Raw genomic sequence first — 20495 nt, 5'->3', positions numbered from 1 at the left:
ACACGCTCCGCCTTCCTCCCCTCCTTCCTCCCTCATTTGCTCTGCTTGAAAATGGACCCAGGGACTCGGAGCTTTGGCGAAGATTCCAGAGTCACGTGGGGAAGGGGAGCGGCGAGGAGGGGGTGAGGGGAAGCCGAGAGCAACCTGATCCCCTTATTCATTCTGCTTGAGTTCAGATTGCCTTTGTCTGGGGCGGGATCAAAAGTGGTCACACCAGGGAGGGGTGGGGTGGGGAGAAGATGGCGTGGTCTTTGCTCTGGCACAGCGAGGGCCTGCGAACCTGGTCCACACCGTCACTTGAAGAGGGACCCATTCTGGAGTGGGTATGCCCACATTCAAAGAACCTGGAGCTACCCCCACCCCTCTACCCCCACCACTCCTGCTAGACTAAGTGCGTGAGGCGGACCTGATCAATCTTCCTCACTCTGGCACCCTCGGTCGTGGCATAGTGGGTTTAACCAGCAACCTGGGAGTATCTTGGCATGTAGGTCCTAGTGGGGCCTCCCACCGCGAATGCACCTTTACCTCTCCTCTAAGCGGTCTTGGCGCGGTGACTCCAGCCGCGCCCCAGATGCCAATGACTAGAAAATAAATGTCAGGGCAAGGCAGACTCCCGGCGCATACTTGAAGAGCAGAGGCCTTGATTCTCGGTCACAACTAAGTGATGGAAGCTATTTTTATAAGACCAAATAAAATAGCTGATCTAAAGTTAAGTATTTTATAAGATGAGAATGGTGGCATCTGAGAGATGCTGGCTGGGTTCTACCAGCCCAGAGAAGAGATATCCATGGTCCCTCAGTTGATTTGTGATGCACCAGCCTGTTGGAGGGGAATTTGTCCAGGGAGTAGAGTTTGTCCAATCATTGAACGCCAAGAGGTGAAACAGTGGGGGTCCCACATGTTTCCAGTCTTCACAACCACCATAAAGAGGCGGGAGGTTCTAATTTGCACTGATGCTACTTGGACCAATTCGCTTTTCAGAATAATGCATTAAGTTGTAATTGAAAGATCCCTATGATTATTACTATTCAGCCAGAGCAAAAAGGGAATCTCTGGCAACCTAACACTGATTTTGAGTACTGAGAAGTCCCTGGGGTTCTGCAACTCAACCTCAATCTCTCCTGGGCTGTGGGGGTCTCAGGGACAGAGACTGTTTATCACCTTTGTATCTGAAGCACATAGTGGGTGCTTATTAAACATTTGTTGAAAGAATGAGTTGAGCAAAATAGTAAGTCCCTGAGAGCAGTGGCCCTATTAAGTGGGGTTGGATGTCCTAAACACTCCACTCGACAAAGAATCCCCTCCCCTCTTTTATCTAGAAAGTTGAGGTTTTCTCAATCCCCTGTAAAGTGCTGTAAAAACTCAGCTTGGAACACACTCCGTCAACCATGTTACCACCCCAAATCCCTTTTTACAGAAATTTTGTAGCCACCACCAACTGGGAGTAACTTAGACAATGTGTTCTCTCAAGAATCAATTTGATTTTATTTAAAAAATCATACAATCATGGCACTCAAATTAGTCTCGATAAGACATCTGTTATTCTTGTGCTAAATGCAAATGTGCTGCTTTTTAAAAAGGAAAGGAAATGAAAGAAGGAGGGGAGGGAGGGAGAACAGCACCACCAAGTTCCCCTGAATTTCTTATGTGCTATATTTATATGTAACATTTCCCCCTTCGCCACCAGCCAGCACAGTGCACACTCGCATCATCCTCCCTCTATCCCAACTAGAAAGAGAGCTGGTGGTCCCACAGTCTCTGTCCCAAGATCCTTAGATGATCAGATGATTGAAAGGGTCAACCAATAATTCAGTAATGTTAGGCATATCTAGCCTTCTATGGTCATTTAAATTGTTGGGGAAATAATTATATTAGCATAACCTATTTCATTATGACGGAAGTTTTTGTAAGCATTTTTATAACTACGCAACTACTCATAACTAGCTTATCTCTAATAAGCTGTTACTTATGAATTCAAAAACCAATGCTTCAAAAACCAATGTTTCCACTGACAGGAAGTTGGCATTTCACTAGCCACAGATATGTTGGTCTATATCTTCAGTGTTTTTCATTCACATGCCTGGATTCCACAACTTCTGTTAATATGTCCCACAGTATCTCCTTGACTTGGCCCTCCTCTCCACTATTGACATTTCCCTGGCCTTGTTGCTGCCCGTTTTGGGAAATTGATTTATCAATTACTGCTGTAAATGATAGTAATAACAACAACAATAACAGCTAACACATATTGAATACTTTGTGCCTAACACTGCACAGTTTCCCATTCCATCCTCCAATAACCTTGTGAGATAGATGCTATTATTATTTCCATTTACAGGAGAGATAATTGATGTTCAGAGCGTTAGGTAATCTGTCCAAAATCAGACAGCTAAGAAATGACAAAGCATATTAGAACAAGCAACTCTAGCTATAATAACAGGCAAACCCCCAAATTGCAGTGTCCTAAAACAAAAGTTTATTTCTCAGTCACATCCTGGCCCCTGGCCACTGGGGTCACCTGCACGTTGTCTCCTGGACACTGATGACTTCTTGTCGCTAGGCCATCATGGAACATATGGCATGCACTGCGTCTGCATCAGGGCAATAGAACGATAAAGGAGGCATTGCAATCCCTAAGGGCCTTAGCCCTTCTTCTCAGAGTCTAGTGGCAAGAATGCGTCACATGGCTACTGAGCACTAACTGTACTGCTTCACTCCAGATTCTGGGCTCTTGACTCTCTCGACTATCCTTAGCTACACACTATTGCCTCTCAGCAAAGACTCAGGTTGAACTGTCCCTAACACTCAGGTTTTGCTAACCTTTGTGGCAACTGCTCTGTTCCTCCAACTTGTCTTTACTCCACTTTCCTGCTCTTCTACTTTGCTTTCCTTTCCCTTTGTCCCTCCCCTCCCCCTTTCCTACACTTCTCACTGTCTTCTTTCTGTACAATCCCACTCTATGCTCTGGGCCGTCTATTACATCTTTCTCCTATACGTGCCATCTCTGATCTCCTTTCACTCGCACTGGGAGTGTTCCTGCAGTGTGAGTACATTTGTTCTGCTTTGTCACTGTGACAACATTTGTCGCTTTTTTTTCTGCTTCAAATACTTATATCCAAAAGAATATTCAAGTAATACAGAAGTACAAACTGAAGGGACTCTGCTATAACCTAACCCTTCACCATGAATATCCACAGCAAACCCATTCCAACACTTTCCTCTGCTTAACTAAATATAATTCTTTTTTATAACAATAGAGTCAGAGTTTACATGCTATTTTGTAACCCGCCTTTTTCTCCCACTGAACAATATAGCTAGGCCACAAGTTTCTAAGTCAAGTCGTATCGATCCACCTGATTCTTTCAAAGTGCTGCTTGGGTTCACCCTGCATGGATATGATTTTACATGTTTGGTCAACACTTGTTTGGAAAACATTTATGTTGTTTCCAATTTTTTGCTGCTATAAATAATACAGCGCTAAAACGTTTTTATAAAAGTTCCTTGTGCACTTACCTAATTATTTCCCTGAGATAAACTTTTGTAGGTGAAATTCCTAGGTCAAAGGCATGCATATTTTTCATTGTGATACTATCATTTAATCTTTGCAAATCTCAAAAATAACATTTTGCTTAACACTAATTATTAACTGTGTCACCTCAGGCATATTAACTTCCCTGAACCTCAGATTCCCTGTCTATGAAATAGACATTATGTTATTGCCCACTGTACAGGACTTTATTGGCTTGAAATAAGGTAAAGTGCTCAGCACCATATCTGACACAAGTTAGCCATTTCACAGATGGTAGACAAGTGAAATACAGGTATTTTGAAAATCAGCATCTCTTTGCTTATTATTAATGTAAAATACTTTTTCTTACATTTATTGTACTTCTTTGTGCATGTGCCTGAATGGCCTCTTTCTATGTCTCTGTTAGTGGGGTGTTTCACTCTATGTAGAATTATATGGGTTTTTCATATATTCAGGATATTAATCCTTTTCTCTGAGTTTGGATATTGCTTTCCAGAAAGGGAGTGGCTATTTACCATGTGTTTGTGTGGGAAATGATAGTTTCCCCAGCAGTTTCACTGGGAGGACATGCAAGAAAGAAACCAAGAAAAAAGGCTAGAACTAGATCTAGAACTCTTTTTCTGGGATAAAATAAACAAAAACCCCAAGTTTTTTCTTTGTTTCCTTGTTTTATCTTTCCCGCTTGGGACAGCTACCCAATCCTCACACAGGTTTTGTCATAGCAGTTGTGGCAGGTGGCAGGCTGGAGTCTTTTCTCATTGGTCAGTGCGCCTTCTCTCTTTGATCAGTTACTAATATTTTTACTATCACTGCTGTGCTTACCATAACAACATAGCAGGAAGCCAAGCATCAGAGGTCCCTGAAAATGCTAAATGGTCACAGCAACTAATCCAGGAAAGGAACTAGATCATCTCAGCACATTTAATCAACTTCTTTCCTGCACATATTATATTGTCTTTTGTTTTATAAATAAAAGTCCTATAGAACTGGACCTGATTCATCCTGCACTTTACTATTACACACTAACTTCTCGATTTTTTAAAAAACTTCATTTGTGTTCTCTGTATCACCAATTATCTTCTAGTTACACCTAGAACACCTTGAATAGCCTACCTAGCTAATCGTTACTGGTAATAAGTACAACACGGTCCTGGCGATAAGAAAAGAATTACTGAACACTTTATAGGAAACTATTAATATATTTTTATTTTACTCATCACTCAGTCACCATTTTGAGCTGTGTATTACCATTTGCATTTATTTCTACTGAAAGAACTGAGAGGAGACCAGGTATAAAAAGAAGAGGTAAGAGAGAAAGGCAACAGAATTTCCAAATACTCTTTGTTTTTGCTTAAGAAGATATTCTAAAATAGACACCACGTCTGCCCCCCTTCAATTTAAACAAAGAAATATTCTGAACAACATATAATACAGAATATGTTGAATAAATTGTAATTCCTCCATAAAATGGAATATTATACAGAGATTAAAAATATCTTAAACATATATTTATTTATGTTGAAAGATATTTTAAAAGTATTGTTGGGTGAAAAACATAGGTTATAAGACAATAATACAATGTTCCCATGATTTTGCTTACACACATGTACCTTCATACATTTACACACATATCCATAAACACATATCTCAAAGGATATACAACAAAACATTATCTCTGAGAGTCCAAGTGATTTTAATTTCTCTTTTTAGTTTAGCTATATTTTCTTATTTTTCTACATATAATACATATTTAATAGCACAATGCAAAATCATATTGGAGAAATTTTAAAATAACAGAATCAGCTAATTCAAATTGGCTTAAACTATACATGGAATTTACTGTCCATCATAGCTAGAAACTAAGACTAACCTTAGAAGACCTTCCGATTGGATTCAATTTAGTACTTTAATGATGTCATAAAGGAGCCAAATTCTTTCTTTCTCTCTACTCTTCCTTGTGACAGACATTGCCAGTGCTCACCAGCATTTCCTGAATGCATGGGATGTCATATTTTCCCAGCCCTCTGACAGATGGGACCATGGAACCAGATAATGACCTACACAGTCCAATACAGTAGCCACTGTCCACATGTGGCTACTGAGCTCTCGAAAGGTGATTAGTCCAAATAAAGATGTATTACAAGTATAAAATATACATCATACTTCAAAGACTTAGTACACACAAGAGAATGCAAAATAGCTCGTTAATTTTTTATATTACCTGTTAAAATGATAGTATTTTGAACATAGTGTTTGAACATAAAATATTAGTACAACAAACTTTATCATCCTTTATTTTTAAAATGTGGCTACTGAAAAATTAGGTTTACGTATGTCCACTACACGTGAACGAGAATGGTTCTTTTTTATTTTTTATTTATTTTTATTTTTTATTTTATTTTTTATTTTTTATTTATTTTTTTAGTTTTATTTTATTTTATTTTATTTTATTTTTACATCCTTCACACCGTGAACCCCCCTCCCCCACCCACCACCACCCCGACCTCATACCGAGCCATCACATTATACACATAAAATTATAGTTGGCATTCATTAATGTCCAGTCTCTGGTGTACAATGCCATGACCAGGCATCCACAGCATCCCTGAGGTGGTCTCCCAAACAGGACACATGTCCATCGGACACCCAACAAAATCCCCAAACACTATTGAATAAGTTCCCCAAAGTAATTCTCAAAAAACCCTGAGGCCATCCTGTGGTCACCAGCCTCCCTCCAATCCCTTCACCCTTCCCCCGAGAATGTTTTTTTTTTAAAACAACTGACAATATCAAGCAATGGAAAGGATGTGCAACAGCTGGAACTCTCACACATATTGCTGGTGTTAATGTAAATTGGTGCAGACACTTTGGAAAACAGCTTGGCAATTTCTTAAGAGTTAAACATGAAATTACCATGTGATGGAGCCACCACACTCCTAAATATTTACTCAAGGGAAAGGAAAAGCTATGTTCACACCAAAACCTGTACATGAATGTTTACGTTGGCTTTATTAGTCACCGAAAACTGGGAACAACCCAAATGTCCCTGAGCTGGGGAATGAATAAACAATCTGTAGTACATCCATACTCAGCCACAAAAAGGAAGAAACTACTGATACACACCACAGCATGAATACATCTCAAATACGTTATGCTGAGGGAAAGAAGCTAGACTCAAAAAATGACCTACTCTGAGTCCATTCATGTGACATCCTTGAAAGGCACAACCACAGGGTCAGAAAACAGATCAGCGGTTGCCAGACGCAGAGGGCAGGAGGTGGGGGGTAGGGGGGGTCGGGGTGTTGAATACAAAGGGCACAGAGTAAGTTTGGGGAGACATGGAATTGTGAAACTTATTTGAAGTGGCAATTACAGGACTGTTTGTCTACTCACAGACCTGTACACTAGAAAGGGTAAATTTTACTGTATGTAAAGTATACCCTAATTTAAAGCACAGAAAACAACTCTTAGCAAACAAGCATTACCTTGTTTGGCATAACAACAACAACAACAAAGTTAGTCAAAATAATTACACATGTGGGTCACATTATATTTCTGTTAGACAGCACTGTTTTAGACAATGGACTATGATACTTTGGGACCAAAATAACTATAAAAATGCTTCCTTCCCCTGCCTCAGTGAAGTCTAAAACTTATGACGGAGGCATCATAAATGGTGGAACCTGAAAAAGCCCAAGTCTCTGAATGACTATTTGGAACTATTTGGACTATTTGGAACAAAGCCCCCTGACAACACTCACTGGACAAGTATAGTGAGAAATAAACTTTATTTTGTTAAGCAATAAAGATTTGGATGTTGTTTGTTACTTCAGCATAATCCAGCCTATCCTGATGAATGCTGCCTTCTACTTTCTCAGCTTCACCTTCCACTTGTATCCCACTTTTAGGTACAAAACACTTGCCAGCAATTCTCAGAGCTACATGCCTTTCCCCCTATACCCCCAATCTACAGAGGGTTAATGCAGGCTACCTAAAAATAGCAAGAAATCTACTTTCTTGTGAACCCCCAGTATACATTTCCTTGTGTTCTGTTGGTCCACATTCTCTCCCATGCTCATTCCTGAATCAAAATGGTTGACAAAGTACGAAATTTCATGAACCAGCTAAGACCTTAGTCATAAAACATTCCCCATCCCTACAGCAGGAGTAGAATTTACATCCTCCAAAATTAGGGTGACTGATGTTGCTGTCCAAACAAGATACTTTAGCGAGTGATAGAGAATATATTAATAATTATGCCAGTATAACAGACACAAACCAGGGCTCCTAGAGTACTTGGCTTCCTGGGGAAGATGTGGATACCTGAATGAAAAGTTGATAGTGAGAGAAAGCAGAATGGATATTGGGGAGATAACTACAATGACCATTCTAAAAAATATTTTTAACCACATACATACCTACCTGTCTTCATCCATTCTGGATGCTATAATGAAATACCATAGATTGGATGGCTTATAAAGAACAGAAATTTATTGTGCACTATTCTGGAGGCTGAGGAGTCCAAGGTGAAGACAGATTTGGTGTCTTGTGAGAGCCCGTTTCCTGGCTCGTAGAAGGTGCCTTTTTGCTGTGACCTCACATGACAGAAGGGGCAAGCTCTCTGAGGCCTCTTTTGTAAGGGCACTAATCCTATTCACAAGGGCTCCACTATCATGACCTAATCTCCTCTCAAAGACCCTATCCAAATACCCACCACATGGGGGACTGGGTTTCAACATATGAATTCAGTCTATAGCACCTACAAAGAACACAGAGTCCCTGAGGTACTAATTACCGCATACTCTCTCTGAGGGAAAACTCTGCAAAGTGTAAATTTCGCCCGTGAAACTAGTCTGTTTTCAAGATAGTCTTTGAAAGGTAACCCAACCAGAATCAACTTTAGTGAGTTCAAGCCTCCTGATGTGTCCTCAACTCTCCATCTCCCCACCCCCCAGAAAGGCTTGCTAAAGACCTCAGAACAGAAATGGCAAACCACAACGCCTTCTCAGAAGTAAAATCATGACTTTGAGATTATTTTCACTGCAATCCAAAGATATTGGCCTCCACAAACAAAGGAAAGGGAGACTGTTATTTCACTGCACCCAGGAAGTAACACCTACGATGCAAGCTGAGTTCTAAGGCTAACTGGTTGGCTGGTTCAGATAAGTCCTCAACAGAACTTCTAAGTCCTCATCTGTAAAAGGGAGATGATAATACTTGTGACCCACTTATCAAACTGGGTTGTTTTGAGGCTCAAATTAAGAAAACGGATATGAAAACCTTTTGAAATGTTAAGAGCACTATGCAAGTGTAAAGTGTTATTATGAAGAACTTTCAGCTAGGTCAGGCATTTTTATGTGCAAGGCAGCTTTAAGGCTATGAATAATCATGCTGTGGTAATTGGATATGTAAATGCTCCCAGAGGTCTATTTCAGCAGGCTATTCAGATAAATCAAACCTGATGATGATGATGATGGTGATGATGATGCGATGCTATTTCTCTAATCTTGAACGAGAAGCAGGAAGCAAAGATAATGACCTCATACCTTGGTCCATGGAAGAAGACTAAGTACCTTTCAGCATGTTTATTTTTCAAAGATTTTCAGTGATGATATAATTGGAGCTGCAACTTTTACTAGCAATAGGAGTCCGGTATGTTTGCTCATACAAATCCATTAGCATTTAATTTTGCTGTATTTCTCTCTTATCCTATAAGCATCTAGGAACAGCTGAGCTGCATGCAATTTGCCTGGCTTTGGTGCCTCTGGAGTGATTCAATCTTAAAATTACTGTGGACTTTGAAAAGACAAAGGAAAACTGGCCATGGGTTCTCATGGGAGTCCCCTGGCAGACAGGCAGACCTGAACCTGCTGTCATTTTTAGGATGCTGTAGAGTAGAGAAATATTTCCCCTGTGGGTACAGGACCAAAAGAAGGTGGGAAAGCAGACAATGAAGAGTCATGACCCTATGTCCCTTCATATCTTGTTTAGAACAAAAAAGTATGTAGAATTTGAAAGTGCCCAAAAGATGGAGAAATGTTCACATCTCCTTGAGTTGGCCCCTTGTTAACTTCACCATCCTCCTTCAGAATTCACCATTATGCTTCTTCTCACCAAATCATATCAGCATGAATCTGAATCAATGATGTATTAAATGTGGTCTTGGTACAGAAAATTTAACTTGCAGTGAAGTAAGGCCAAAGCTTTCTATAAAATGTAAAGATATGTACTGTACTGTCTTAATTTATGTGTGATGCTACAAAGAAGAGAGCCCACTAGAACAAGCAAAGGACAAGAACTGTTATAAAAATTAAATTATAATCTCAAGATCCATCCATGTTGTAGCAAATGGCACTGTTTCATCTTGAGATTATAATGCTAAATGAAATAAGTCAGACAAAAAAAGTCAAGAACCATATGATTTCACTAGTATGTGGTATATAAAACCGAGAACAACAAAGGAACAAGACAAACACATGAATAAACAAAAACTCATAGACACACAATAGTTTAGTGGTTACCAGTGGGTGGTGGGAGGGGGATGGTAGATAAAGGATCAAATGTAGTGTGAGGGAAGAAAAACAGACTCTGGATGGTGAAAATACAATATGATATATAGATGACGTATTACAGAATTCTACACCTGAAACCTATGTAACTTTACTAACACGTGTCACCCCAATAAACTTTAATTTAAAAAAAATTCAATTAATTTCATAGATACCCAAGAACAGCACAAATTGTGTGTGTGTGTGTGTGTGTGTGTGTGTGTGCGTGCGTGCACGTGTGTGTGATTTAGCATGGCTTGAACATCATGATTTTTCTGTGCTCTCCCCTTCATAGAAAAAAAAAGTACAAATAAAAGTTTTTTACTCTGATTTTCTAAAATTTATTTCAAAATAAGGGCAATTGTTTTCATCCACAACTGTACTTATAACTATTCTTTTAGTCTGAATGTATTAACAGACTTAAAATAAGCTTTCAGTTGAACTGGAAAGTTATTCATATGATGCTACTTTACATGTACCACCAAAAATAACCTTTTTGTTATAATTTTCAGTATAAATGTTGGGATTCCAGAAGTGGCTACTTACATCAGTTCAAGATAAAATAATACTCTGTTGAATAAACACATTAATTAGTATTATTTATGGCATAAAGCATTCCACCCAGAGAAATACTTTTCTAACTGAAGCAGTCTCCAGTGAGTCTGCCTTCCCAGTAGCTATGTGAATGGAAGGAATTCTATGCATGGGCATTTACCACAGAGCTCCTTAGTTAACCCACCTTCTGGCATCCTGAAACATATATACCCAGGAAAGAAGAAACTAAAGTTTACTGTTGCTGAAGAGATACATATTGGTTACTTGTACTAGTCAACTTAATCCTGCCATAAACAGGAATGAACAACCAAAATCAAAACACATTTGAGAAAAGAACCACAGCTTCGTTAGAACTATAAAAATGAACAAAATTACTGATCCCAGAATAAAAAGACGTCATGCAATGTCCCGACCTGCAGGATCGACAACGGAAGACCTGGGGGAGAAATAGGGGCTCGGGGGGACAGGGGTACGCGAGAAATGGAGACAAGACAGGAATCTGATCAAGTCTCTCTTTATTGAAGGTAACAGCTTGTATATATAGATTTAGGCACATCAAAGAAACACCCGGTCTCCCAATATGGGGACCGACCAATCAGAGGTTACTTCGTCATGGCGGGCTGTTTGAGAAATCGAAACTTAAACTTAAACAATAGAATCGAAACTTTAAGCGTGGCCCAGGGGCAGCCAGGTGCAGACAAGCCCGGGCATGTCTGGGCGGGTCCGGGCAGGCCGGCCCCGGACAGGTCCTCCTTTTTTATTTTGTTTTGAGGAATAGAGAGATGGCCCCTCGGGGACTGCGTCTGTCTTAGGTTGCCAGGATGTGGGGTGAGCAGTGAGTCAACCATGAATCTTAGCATTAATGTGACCCTGTCACCAGACATCACAGTGAACCCGACTCCTGGTCATACCCGTCATTGACTGTCCAGTCCATCTCACAGGGGAAGGGGGTCTTATCATATATCGTCTAATGACAAATATGAGCCACCCTTGTTTCTCATTTCCAAACGGTGGTAATGGACCTGTATGGGTTTGGCCTGGATGGCTTCGATCTGTTGTTTAATGAAGGCTATAAGTTTGTTAAATAAGAAAGGCCCAAGCGAGACAATCAGCAATAGGGATAGTAACGGGCCCAAAAAGGGGAGGAGATATGGCAATAGTCCATTCAATCCCGTCCATAGTGGATTGGCAGCCAATTCTTTTCTTCTTTGCTCTAGGTCATCTTGCAGCTGTCTGATCTTGTCTCTGACAATCCCGGATTTATTAACGTAGAAACAGCATTTCTCCTGTAATGCTAAACAGATGCCTCCCTGTTGGGCAGTTAATAGATCTAAACCCCTTCTATTTTGTAAGGTTACTTCTGCTAAGGAATCTACCTGGTCTTGAAGGTCCTGAACGGTACTAGATAAGGTCTGGATCTCTGAGATAAGTTGTCTAGATATTTTGGTGTACTGGGTTAAGGAGACCCCCAGGCCAGCAGTCCCAGAGGCTACAGCTGTACTAACTCCCAGGCCTACAAGCAAGGGGATAATTTGTACTGCCCGTTTGGATCTCCCAAACATGTGATCTATGGCTGGAATCGGGACTGGCTCTTCCCCAGGGATGATGTCTATGTCAGGTAGAAGGGAGGCTAATACACATAATCCTGTCCAGTTGCGAGGTAGCTGCGAATAAGCTCTATTATTTCCACAGACAAAAACTGAACCATTAGGAGCACACAAGGACATAGATATATTGATTGTTTTTATGCAGTTAGTGAAAGCTACGAATCCTACATCCAGCGTAAAGGAATCATTAGAGGAAGGGGAACTAAAGCAAGTGGAGTCATGGAACTGGACCGGTTGGACTAAAAGAGGGGCAGTGAGTGGGCAACTGCCGTTTATGGAATAGTTTCCAGGGAGGCTGGGTATGGCAAGGGGAACAGGGTACCCCATCTGCATGCAAAGCCAGCACTCTTCTGCAAGGGCCGAATTGGAGGCATTAAGCAGATTATAAGTTGTAGTCACACAGCAACCTAGCAGTCTGTCCCCTCCAATCTTTCCTTAGGGAAAGGTGACTCTGTGGGATTGTCCCTCATTGGGGTTGAGTTTATGCTACCCTAAGTCTCCATGTTTGGTCCTTGTAAGCAGGGTCTGCAGTCAAAGGCGGGTAAGATTTCTCACAGGAGAAACAACCTAAGCCAGACGGGACCCCCCTAGGACCCCCATGAGCTAATGTAAAGTTAGGAGGTAGCTGTGCCCCTCCTGTTAGGCTCATGGGATAATCTTATCTTGTGAGACTTGTATGTACCACACCTTGGTCATTTGGGGGATGGTATGCATCGGTTGCTTTGGGACGATTATGGGATTTGGAATGAAGGATTATTGTGTGGTGTAAGAGTTTCGCAGACCCTGGCCCTTACCAGGGCTAAACCCCTGTGCTAGCATTTGTGCAGTAACAACTTCATTGGGGCTACACATCATAACTTTCATTTGGGAAAGCAAGTCTCTACCCCAGAGATTGACGGGCAGTTGAGGAATGATAAAAGGCTTTATGAGGCCTGAATTGCCTTCTCTATCTTTCCAAACGAGATATTTGGAACTTTGTCGAGGATTGCTACTTTGTCCAATTCCTCTCAAATTAGTTAATGTCTCTGAGGTGGGCCAATGGGATGGCCAATCCTCTGATCTAATAATAGTTACATCAGCCCCTGTGTCTATTAGACCAGTGAAGGGTTTATCATCTAGCCATAATATCAAAGAGGGCTTTTGACTTGTAATTGGTTGTATCCAATAGACATCAGATGACCCAAAACTACCTGTTTCTCTTTTGGGCCGTTGGCTTTTGTGGGCAGTCTTGACCAAAGGCAACAAGACTAGCTGGGCAATTCTTTCCCCACGTGGGATAGAGAGAATATTACTGTCAGCTTTAGCCATGATCTTAATTTCCCCAGTATAATCATTATCAATAACTCCTGGGTAAATTTGGAGGCCTCTCATGGTAACACTGCTCCTTCCTAGAATTAATCCAAATGTTTCAGGTGGTAAGGGGCCATATACGCCTGTGTTTAAGGCTTGTGTTCCCATTTCGGGGGTTAATACTGTGTGGGAGGTGGAACAGAGGTCCAGTCCTGCACTCCCTGGGGTTGCTCTACTAAGTCCTGAAAAGGATTGTTGGGTGTTGCTGGAACAAAGCTGACTGCCCCATAAACTTGTTTCGGGGCCTGAGGCTGGCCCCTCCTCCCGTTTCCCGACTGCTGTGGCAAAGGCTGACCTTGGGCGTCGGTCTTGGATTTACAATCTCGAGCCCAATGTTTTCCCCGCCTGCATCGGGGGCAGAGGCCAGGGAGCTTAGTGGGGGCTGTATCAGGGGAAGATTCATTGCTTGATGGGCATTCTTTAGAATAATGACCCAGTTTTCCACACTTGTAACAGCCTCTTTTAGTTTCTGTCTTATTTTTTATGTACTCTGTAACCGATTGGCCGCTAAATGCAGCTGCCATGGCAAGCCCTTGTTGGTAAGAAGGATCAATCTCAGAGCAAATACGAACAAACTCAGTTACATCAGTTGTTCTCTTTTTGAAAGGCCTGATAGCGGCTTGGCAAGCCGGGTTAGCATTTTCAAAAGCCAGCTCTCGGACCAAGTCCATGGCGGCAGTGGTGGTGCCGAGGGACCGCTCTGCCGCAGTCTGTAATCTATCAACAAAATCAGAGAAGGCCTCATTGGATCCCTGTCTAATCTTAACAAGAGAAACTCCAGCGTTCTCCTTGGAGGGGAGTTTTCTCCAGGCCCTCGTGGCTGCAGATGAGATTTGTGCAAAAAGCCCTGGGTCAGCCTGAAGCTGGGCATTCATGGTGGCATAAATTCCAGTACCAGTGAGCATTTCAAAAGTCCAGGGGGTGCCTGCCCTAGCATTGGCTCAGGCTAAATCTCGGCAAAGGTCTTGGAACTCTGTTCTCCACAGGAGGTGATCACCTCCAGCGAGCACGGCCTTTACTAAGTTCTGCCAATCTTGGGGAGTCAGCCATTGTTCAGCAATAGAGTCTAAAATGGTAAGGGTAAAAGGGGCACTGGCACCGTACTGAGAGACGGCTGATTTTAATTCCTTCAGGTGCTGGTAGTTATGTGGTTGGTGGTAGCGTTGGGGCTGTCCCTGAGCATCTTGAGCTTCAACAACCGGGAAGGCGTCGACGCCTCCCAGCGTGCAGGACTGTCTCTCAAAGATGTTTGAGACAGGGGCATCGGGTGTAGGGGGTACAAAAGGAGGCAGGATGGTGATGGCCTGATTACAGGCTGTAACCTGTCTAGCATTGTTATGATCTTTTAGATTCATCCCTCTCAGCTGTGCCACTAAGGACTGGCGCCTGGCTTGGAGGCGGACCCTTTCTTCCAAAGCTACAATCTGGGTTTTTAAATCTCGATTAGGATCCTTCGGGGCCGCAGGCGGGGCAGAAGCCTCATTGTAGGAGGGAGGGTGGAGCAGCCAGTCAAGGTCATTATTTTTTGCTGCTCTATCAGCCAAATCATCCCAATCTACATCAGAAGGGTCGGGATCTACCTCCCGTGCTAGGAATGTCTGAGGCGATTGCTTATCTCTCCTCTTCTCTTTATTTTGTTGTCTACGGATTTTTGTCTTATGGGAATGTCTCTTTTGTCTTTTTTCATCATCAGAAGAGGAGGAATCCTGTAAGTTTGTTTTAGTCTTGTATGCCCCTGACCTCTTTACTTCCTCCTCTGAATCATTAGCGATAGTCTTAAAAGGGGGGTAAAGTTTGGGTCTAACATCCACTGGCGGGGTATCTTTACTAGGAGGGTTGGCTTTTGCCCCCTCTGTATCACTTTCTAAGGAGATCAGGTCTTCCTCGGCTTTTACCGAGGTTTCACCTGGATCGTTTCTGGGGCCCTCCTTTAGCAATTTTTCAGTATGATGAATAGCGTTTTCAACCTCTGGACAACCTTCCCTTTTTCCTATCATTTCACCAATTAAATTCCAATATGAGAAGGCAGTTACAGGAATTTTTTCAGGTCCAAAGACCTTATAATAATCATTGAGTGCATCCCCTACTCTCCTCCATCGTCTACAGTCAATGGTGCCTTCCTGAGGAAACCAAGGGCATGTCTCCTTAACAAAGTCAAAAAACTTAAAAAGATCCTGACTCTTAACCTTTACTCCTCGCGTCCTGAGCGCATCTTTTAACTGCTTAACATAGACCTCATGATGACTTAATTCCTGTCCCATTTCGGACGCTTATCCTCTTACCTTCTGTCTCGGCGCGGCAGGCTCCCGCGGCGGCAGAACGGTTTACTTTCGATTCGCCGGCCTTGATGAGGCGTCCTCTCCCTCTAGGGATTTTCTCGTACCCAGGCCCCACGTTGGGCGCCACGTTGTCCCGACCTGCAGGATCGACAACGGAAGACCTGGGGGAGAAATAGGGGCTCGGGGGGACAGGGGTACGCGAGAAATGGAGACAAGACAGGAATCTGATCAAGTCTCTCTTTATTGAAGGTAACAGCTTGTATATATAGATTTAGGCACATCAAAGAAACACCCGGTCTCCCAATATGGGGACCGACCAATCAGAGGTTACTTCGTCATGGCGGGCTGTTTGAGAAATCGAAACTTAAACTTAAACAATAGAATCGAAACTTTAAGCGTGGCCCAGGGGCAGCCAGGTGCAGACAAGCCCGGGCATGTCTGGGCGGGTCCGGGCAGGCCGGCCCCGGACAATGCAAGAAACACAAGAAAACTTTCAAAAAGATTAAATTCGTATCCACAGAGTTATTTGAAAGGACAGTATTTCTGAAAAACAAGCACTGGCTGTTGTGAAAAAAAAGAGTAGTTAATAATACAAAAATATTTCCAGTCAAAGTGGCAGAGTAGATAAATGCTGTGCTTACCTCCTCTCAAAACCACATCAAAATTACAACTAAACTACAGAACAACTATCATTGAGAATTGTCTAAAGTCTAACAGAACCAAAGCCCTACACCTTAAGGATATACAGAAGCACCTTGAGACTGGTAGGAGGGGTGGAGACATGGAACAGACAAGTCCCACAGCTGCGTGTGACCATTAAAAATTGGGCCAGATATCTCATCTGCAGAGGTCCCCACAGAAGCATTAAGGAATCCCAGCCGCACAACAGGATACTCAGCACAGGATTCTAGTGTCATGGAGATGGCTTGAAAACCAGCGAAGACTGGAATGGTTGCAGCACCAGGCAATCCTCTTAAAGGGCCCACACATGGACTTCCTCACTGATGAACCCACTTGCTCTGAGCTCCAGAGCTGGGGCAGCAGCTCAAAAGCTGCCTGGGACATACTGGGAGTAGCTGAATTGTCTGGCTTCAGGATGAGGGCTGGAGGGGCAGCTTTCTCCCAGACAAAGGAGCTGGCAGACATCATTGTTTTTGTGTTGAGTCCTCCCCATTCCCAGTATGCAGTTGCAGGCAGCCACCATATCTGTGTCTCCATCAACCTGGCTAACACCGTTCATTAGCACTACCCCAGTGATTACCTAAGACCAGCCCACCCAAGCTGCTTCCAGTGGCTTTTACATACAAACACCCTGTCTTGGCTCAAGCTGTGGACTTTCCTGAAAATTCTCAAAGGTTCACAAAACCCAAACAAGCAGCATATGGCTTTGGCATGTCCTATGTACCTCTAGCTGAGCAGCCCTAAGCTCAGCACTAGCAACATAGCCTCAGTTCACTGTTTGGCCTCTCAAGATACCTCTAATCCCAGCACAGGTGGTGGCCAACTGCAGATTGATTTGTGGCCCACGCCAGGTGGCCCTGAGCAGAGCACAGTCTGTGGATGAACTTGGCCTGTGGCAGGACCCCTCTCAGCAGGCCCTGGGGCTGGCACACCTGGTGGCTAGCTTTGGACAGAGCCAGAGCACCTCCCAGCTGTCTCCAAGGATGACACAGCCAAAGGGCAGACTTGCAGGCACCAAAGCCCTGCTAAAGCAAATCCTGCTCTGTAGGGTCAGCCCCTGCACAACAGCTGTTCTACTGTAGTCATAGCCAGTCCTCACAACCAATGAGCCCAAGAGCCAACCCCTCCCATTGACATGCAAACAGTAACCAAAGCTCAAATACAATAGGAGAGCACATACAACACACATAAAAGACATACCTGGAACACTCAGCTCTGGTGATCCAGGAGACTGCACCACTGGGTACCACATGACATCTACTACTCAGGCACTCTACGAAGACCAGGAGACACAGCAGCTCTACCTAATACATAGAAATAAACATAGGGATGCAGCCAAAATGGGGAGACAAAGAAACATATTGCAAACAAAAGAATGAACAAAGTTCCAGAAAAAGAACTAAACAAAATGAAGAAAAGCAATCTACCAGATGCAGAGTTCCAAACACTGGTCACAAGGATACTCAATGGTCCCAGGAAGAACTTCAAAAAATAAATAGGAAACATAAAAATAGAGATAGAAAAGATAAAAGAGAAATAGTCAGAAATAAAGAATACAATAAAGGAAATGAAATAAGTTAGAGGTAATCAATAGTAGATTAGATGAAGCAGAGGATTGAATCAGTTATTTAGAACATAAGGTAGCAGAACAGCAAAAAAAGAATCAAAAAAAATAAAGATAGTTTAAGGGGCTTCTGTGACAACATCAAGCATACCAACATTCACATCATAGGCGTACAAGAAGGAGATAGAGAGCAAGGAAATAATGATGGACAACTTCCCTGACCTGAAAAGGAAATAGACATATAAGCCCAGGAAGTGCAGAGAGTCCCAAACAAGATGAACCCAAAGAGGCCCACACCAAGACACGTCATAATTAAAATGTCAAAGTTAAAGACAAAAAAAGAATCTAAAAAGCAGCAAGAGAAAAGCAGTTAGTTACCTACAAGGGCGGTTCAGCTGACAAGACTGTCAGCTGATTTCTCAACAGTAACTTCAGGCCAGAAGGGATTGGCAGGAAATATTCAAAGTGTTGAAAATTAAGGATCTACAACCAAGACTGCTCTATCCAGCAAGCTCTCATTTAGAATTGAAAGACAAGTAAAGAATTTGCCAGGCAAGAGAAAGCTAAAGGAGTTCATCACCACCAAACCAGTATTACAAGAAATGTTAAAGGGACTTCTTGAAGAAGAAAAAGGAGGAGGAAGTGGTGATTGAGGAGGAGGAGGAGGAGAAAAGACCAAAATATGAAAAATGAAAGGGCAATAACTACATATCTATCAACAAATACTTTAATGTAAATGAATTAAATTCTCCAATCAAAAGACCGGGTGGTTGAATGGATAAGAAAACAAGACCCTTACGTATCCTGCCTACAGAAGACTCATTTCAAATTGAAAGACACATATAGACTGAAAAATAAAGGGATGGAAAAAGATATTTCATGAAAATGGAAATAAACAAACAACAAAGGCTTGGGTAGCAGTATTTATACCAGATAAACTGGACCTTAAAACAAAGGCTATAACAAGAGACAAAGAAGGACCCAGTAATTCCACTTCTTTATTTATCTGAAGAAACCCAAAATGCCACTTAAGGGGACGTGTGCGTGCATATGTTCATCACAGCATGTTTCCAACGGCCAAGATGTGGAGGCAGCCTGGTGTCTGTCAGTGGGTGAATGGATAAAGAGGAGGTGATACATATATACAATGGGATATTGCTCAGTCAAAGAAGGGAATGGGTTCTTACCATCTGTGGTGACATGGATGGACCTGGACGGTATTGTGCTGAGTTGGGTGTCAGACAGTGAAAGACAGATGCAATGTGATCTCACTTATATGTGGACTCTAAAGAACAACACAAACAAACTCGTAGATACAAAGAATATTTTTATGTTTGCCAGATGGGAAGGGTTTTAGGAAGGGTGAAAAAGAGTTAGGGATTAAGAAGTACAAATTGGTAGTTACAAAATAGTCATGGGGAAGTAAAGAAAGCATAAGGCATATAGTCAATAATATGGTAATAACTATGTATGGTGTCAGATGGGTACTAGATTTCTTGAGGTGATAGATGGGAGGCGGTTGAGGGACAGGGTAAAAAAGGTAAAGGGATTAAGAAATACAAATTGGTAGTTACAAAATAATCATAGGGATGTAAAGTAAAGCATAGCGAATAAATATAGTCAATAATATGATAATAACTATGTATAGTGCCAGGTGGGTACTAGACTAGTCAGGGGGATCACTTCTTAAATTATATAAATGTCTAACCACTATGCTGTACACCTGAAATTAATATAAAATAATATTGAGTATCAGCTGTAACTGAAAAATTTAAAAGGGGGAAAAGGTGAATGGAATAAGAGGTACAAATTTCTAGATATAAAACAAATAAGTCAAGGGGATGTAATGTACAGTCACGGGAATATAATCAATAACATTGTGATAGCGTGGTACGGTATCAGATGGTTAATCAACTTACATTGATCACTTCTCTAGATATATAAATGTTGAATATGGTGTACACCTGAAACCAATATAATATTGTTTATTAGCTATAATTCAATAAATATATTTTTAAAGATAATATAAAAGAGTTTTTGGAAAATAAAGATACAATTTCTAAAACATGAACAACTTAATAGAAGTTCCAAATAATAAAACATACATAGCTGAAAACTTTAATCAGTAGCCTGGAGGATTAAAACTGAGGATATTTTCAAATCCTAAAGCAATAAATTATAACATAGCTTCAGGAGACACAATATCTGTCTAATAAGAGTTCTCAAAAGAGGAAACAGAAAAGATAAGGAAAGTGGCAGTGAAAGAAACAATAGTTATTCATGTTGGGAAGATGGAAGCCTGAGCACATATCCCACTCTCTCCCTACTGTTAATAAGATAAACAGCTAATGTGGAGGGGCCTTGGGAGTGGGCAAGGGAATG

At 41.9% G+C, this 20495-nt stretch overlaps 1 protein-coding gene across 1 annotated transcript in view; it reads right to left on the bottom strand.

The window, feature by feature from the left end:
• Positions 1 to 16094: 16094 nt before the first annotated feature.
• The window catches only part of MRPL1 (mitochondrial ribosomal protein L1), a 148203-nt gene continuing 143802 nt past the window's right edge, over positions 16095 to 20495 (bottom strand). Inside the window, exon 11 of the mRNA XM_081046261.1 lies at positions 16095 to 17853. Within this exon, the coding sequence (XP_080902387.1) occupies positions 17850 to 17853 (4 nt within the window). The 3' untranslated portion in view covers positions 16095 to 17849. The remainder of the gene's footprint in view (positions 17854 to 20495) is intronic.

Source organism: Rhinolophus hipposideros (genome assembly GCF_964194185.1).
Source record: "Rhinolophus hipposideros genome assembly, chromosome: 1".
In the NCBI taxonomy this organism is placed as follows: domain Eukaryota; kingdom Metazoa; phylum Chordata; class Mammalia; order Chiroptera; family Rhinolophidae; genus Rhinolophus; species Rhinolophus hipposideros.
The sequence above is the reverse complement of the archived record's forward strand: the minus strand, read 5'-3'. Positions and strand labels throughout refer to the sequence as shown.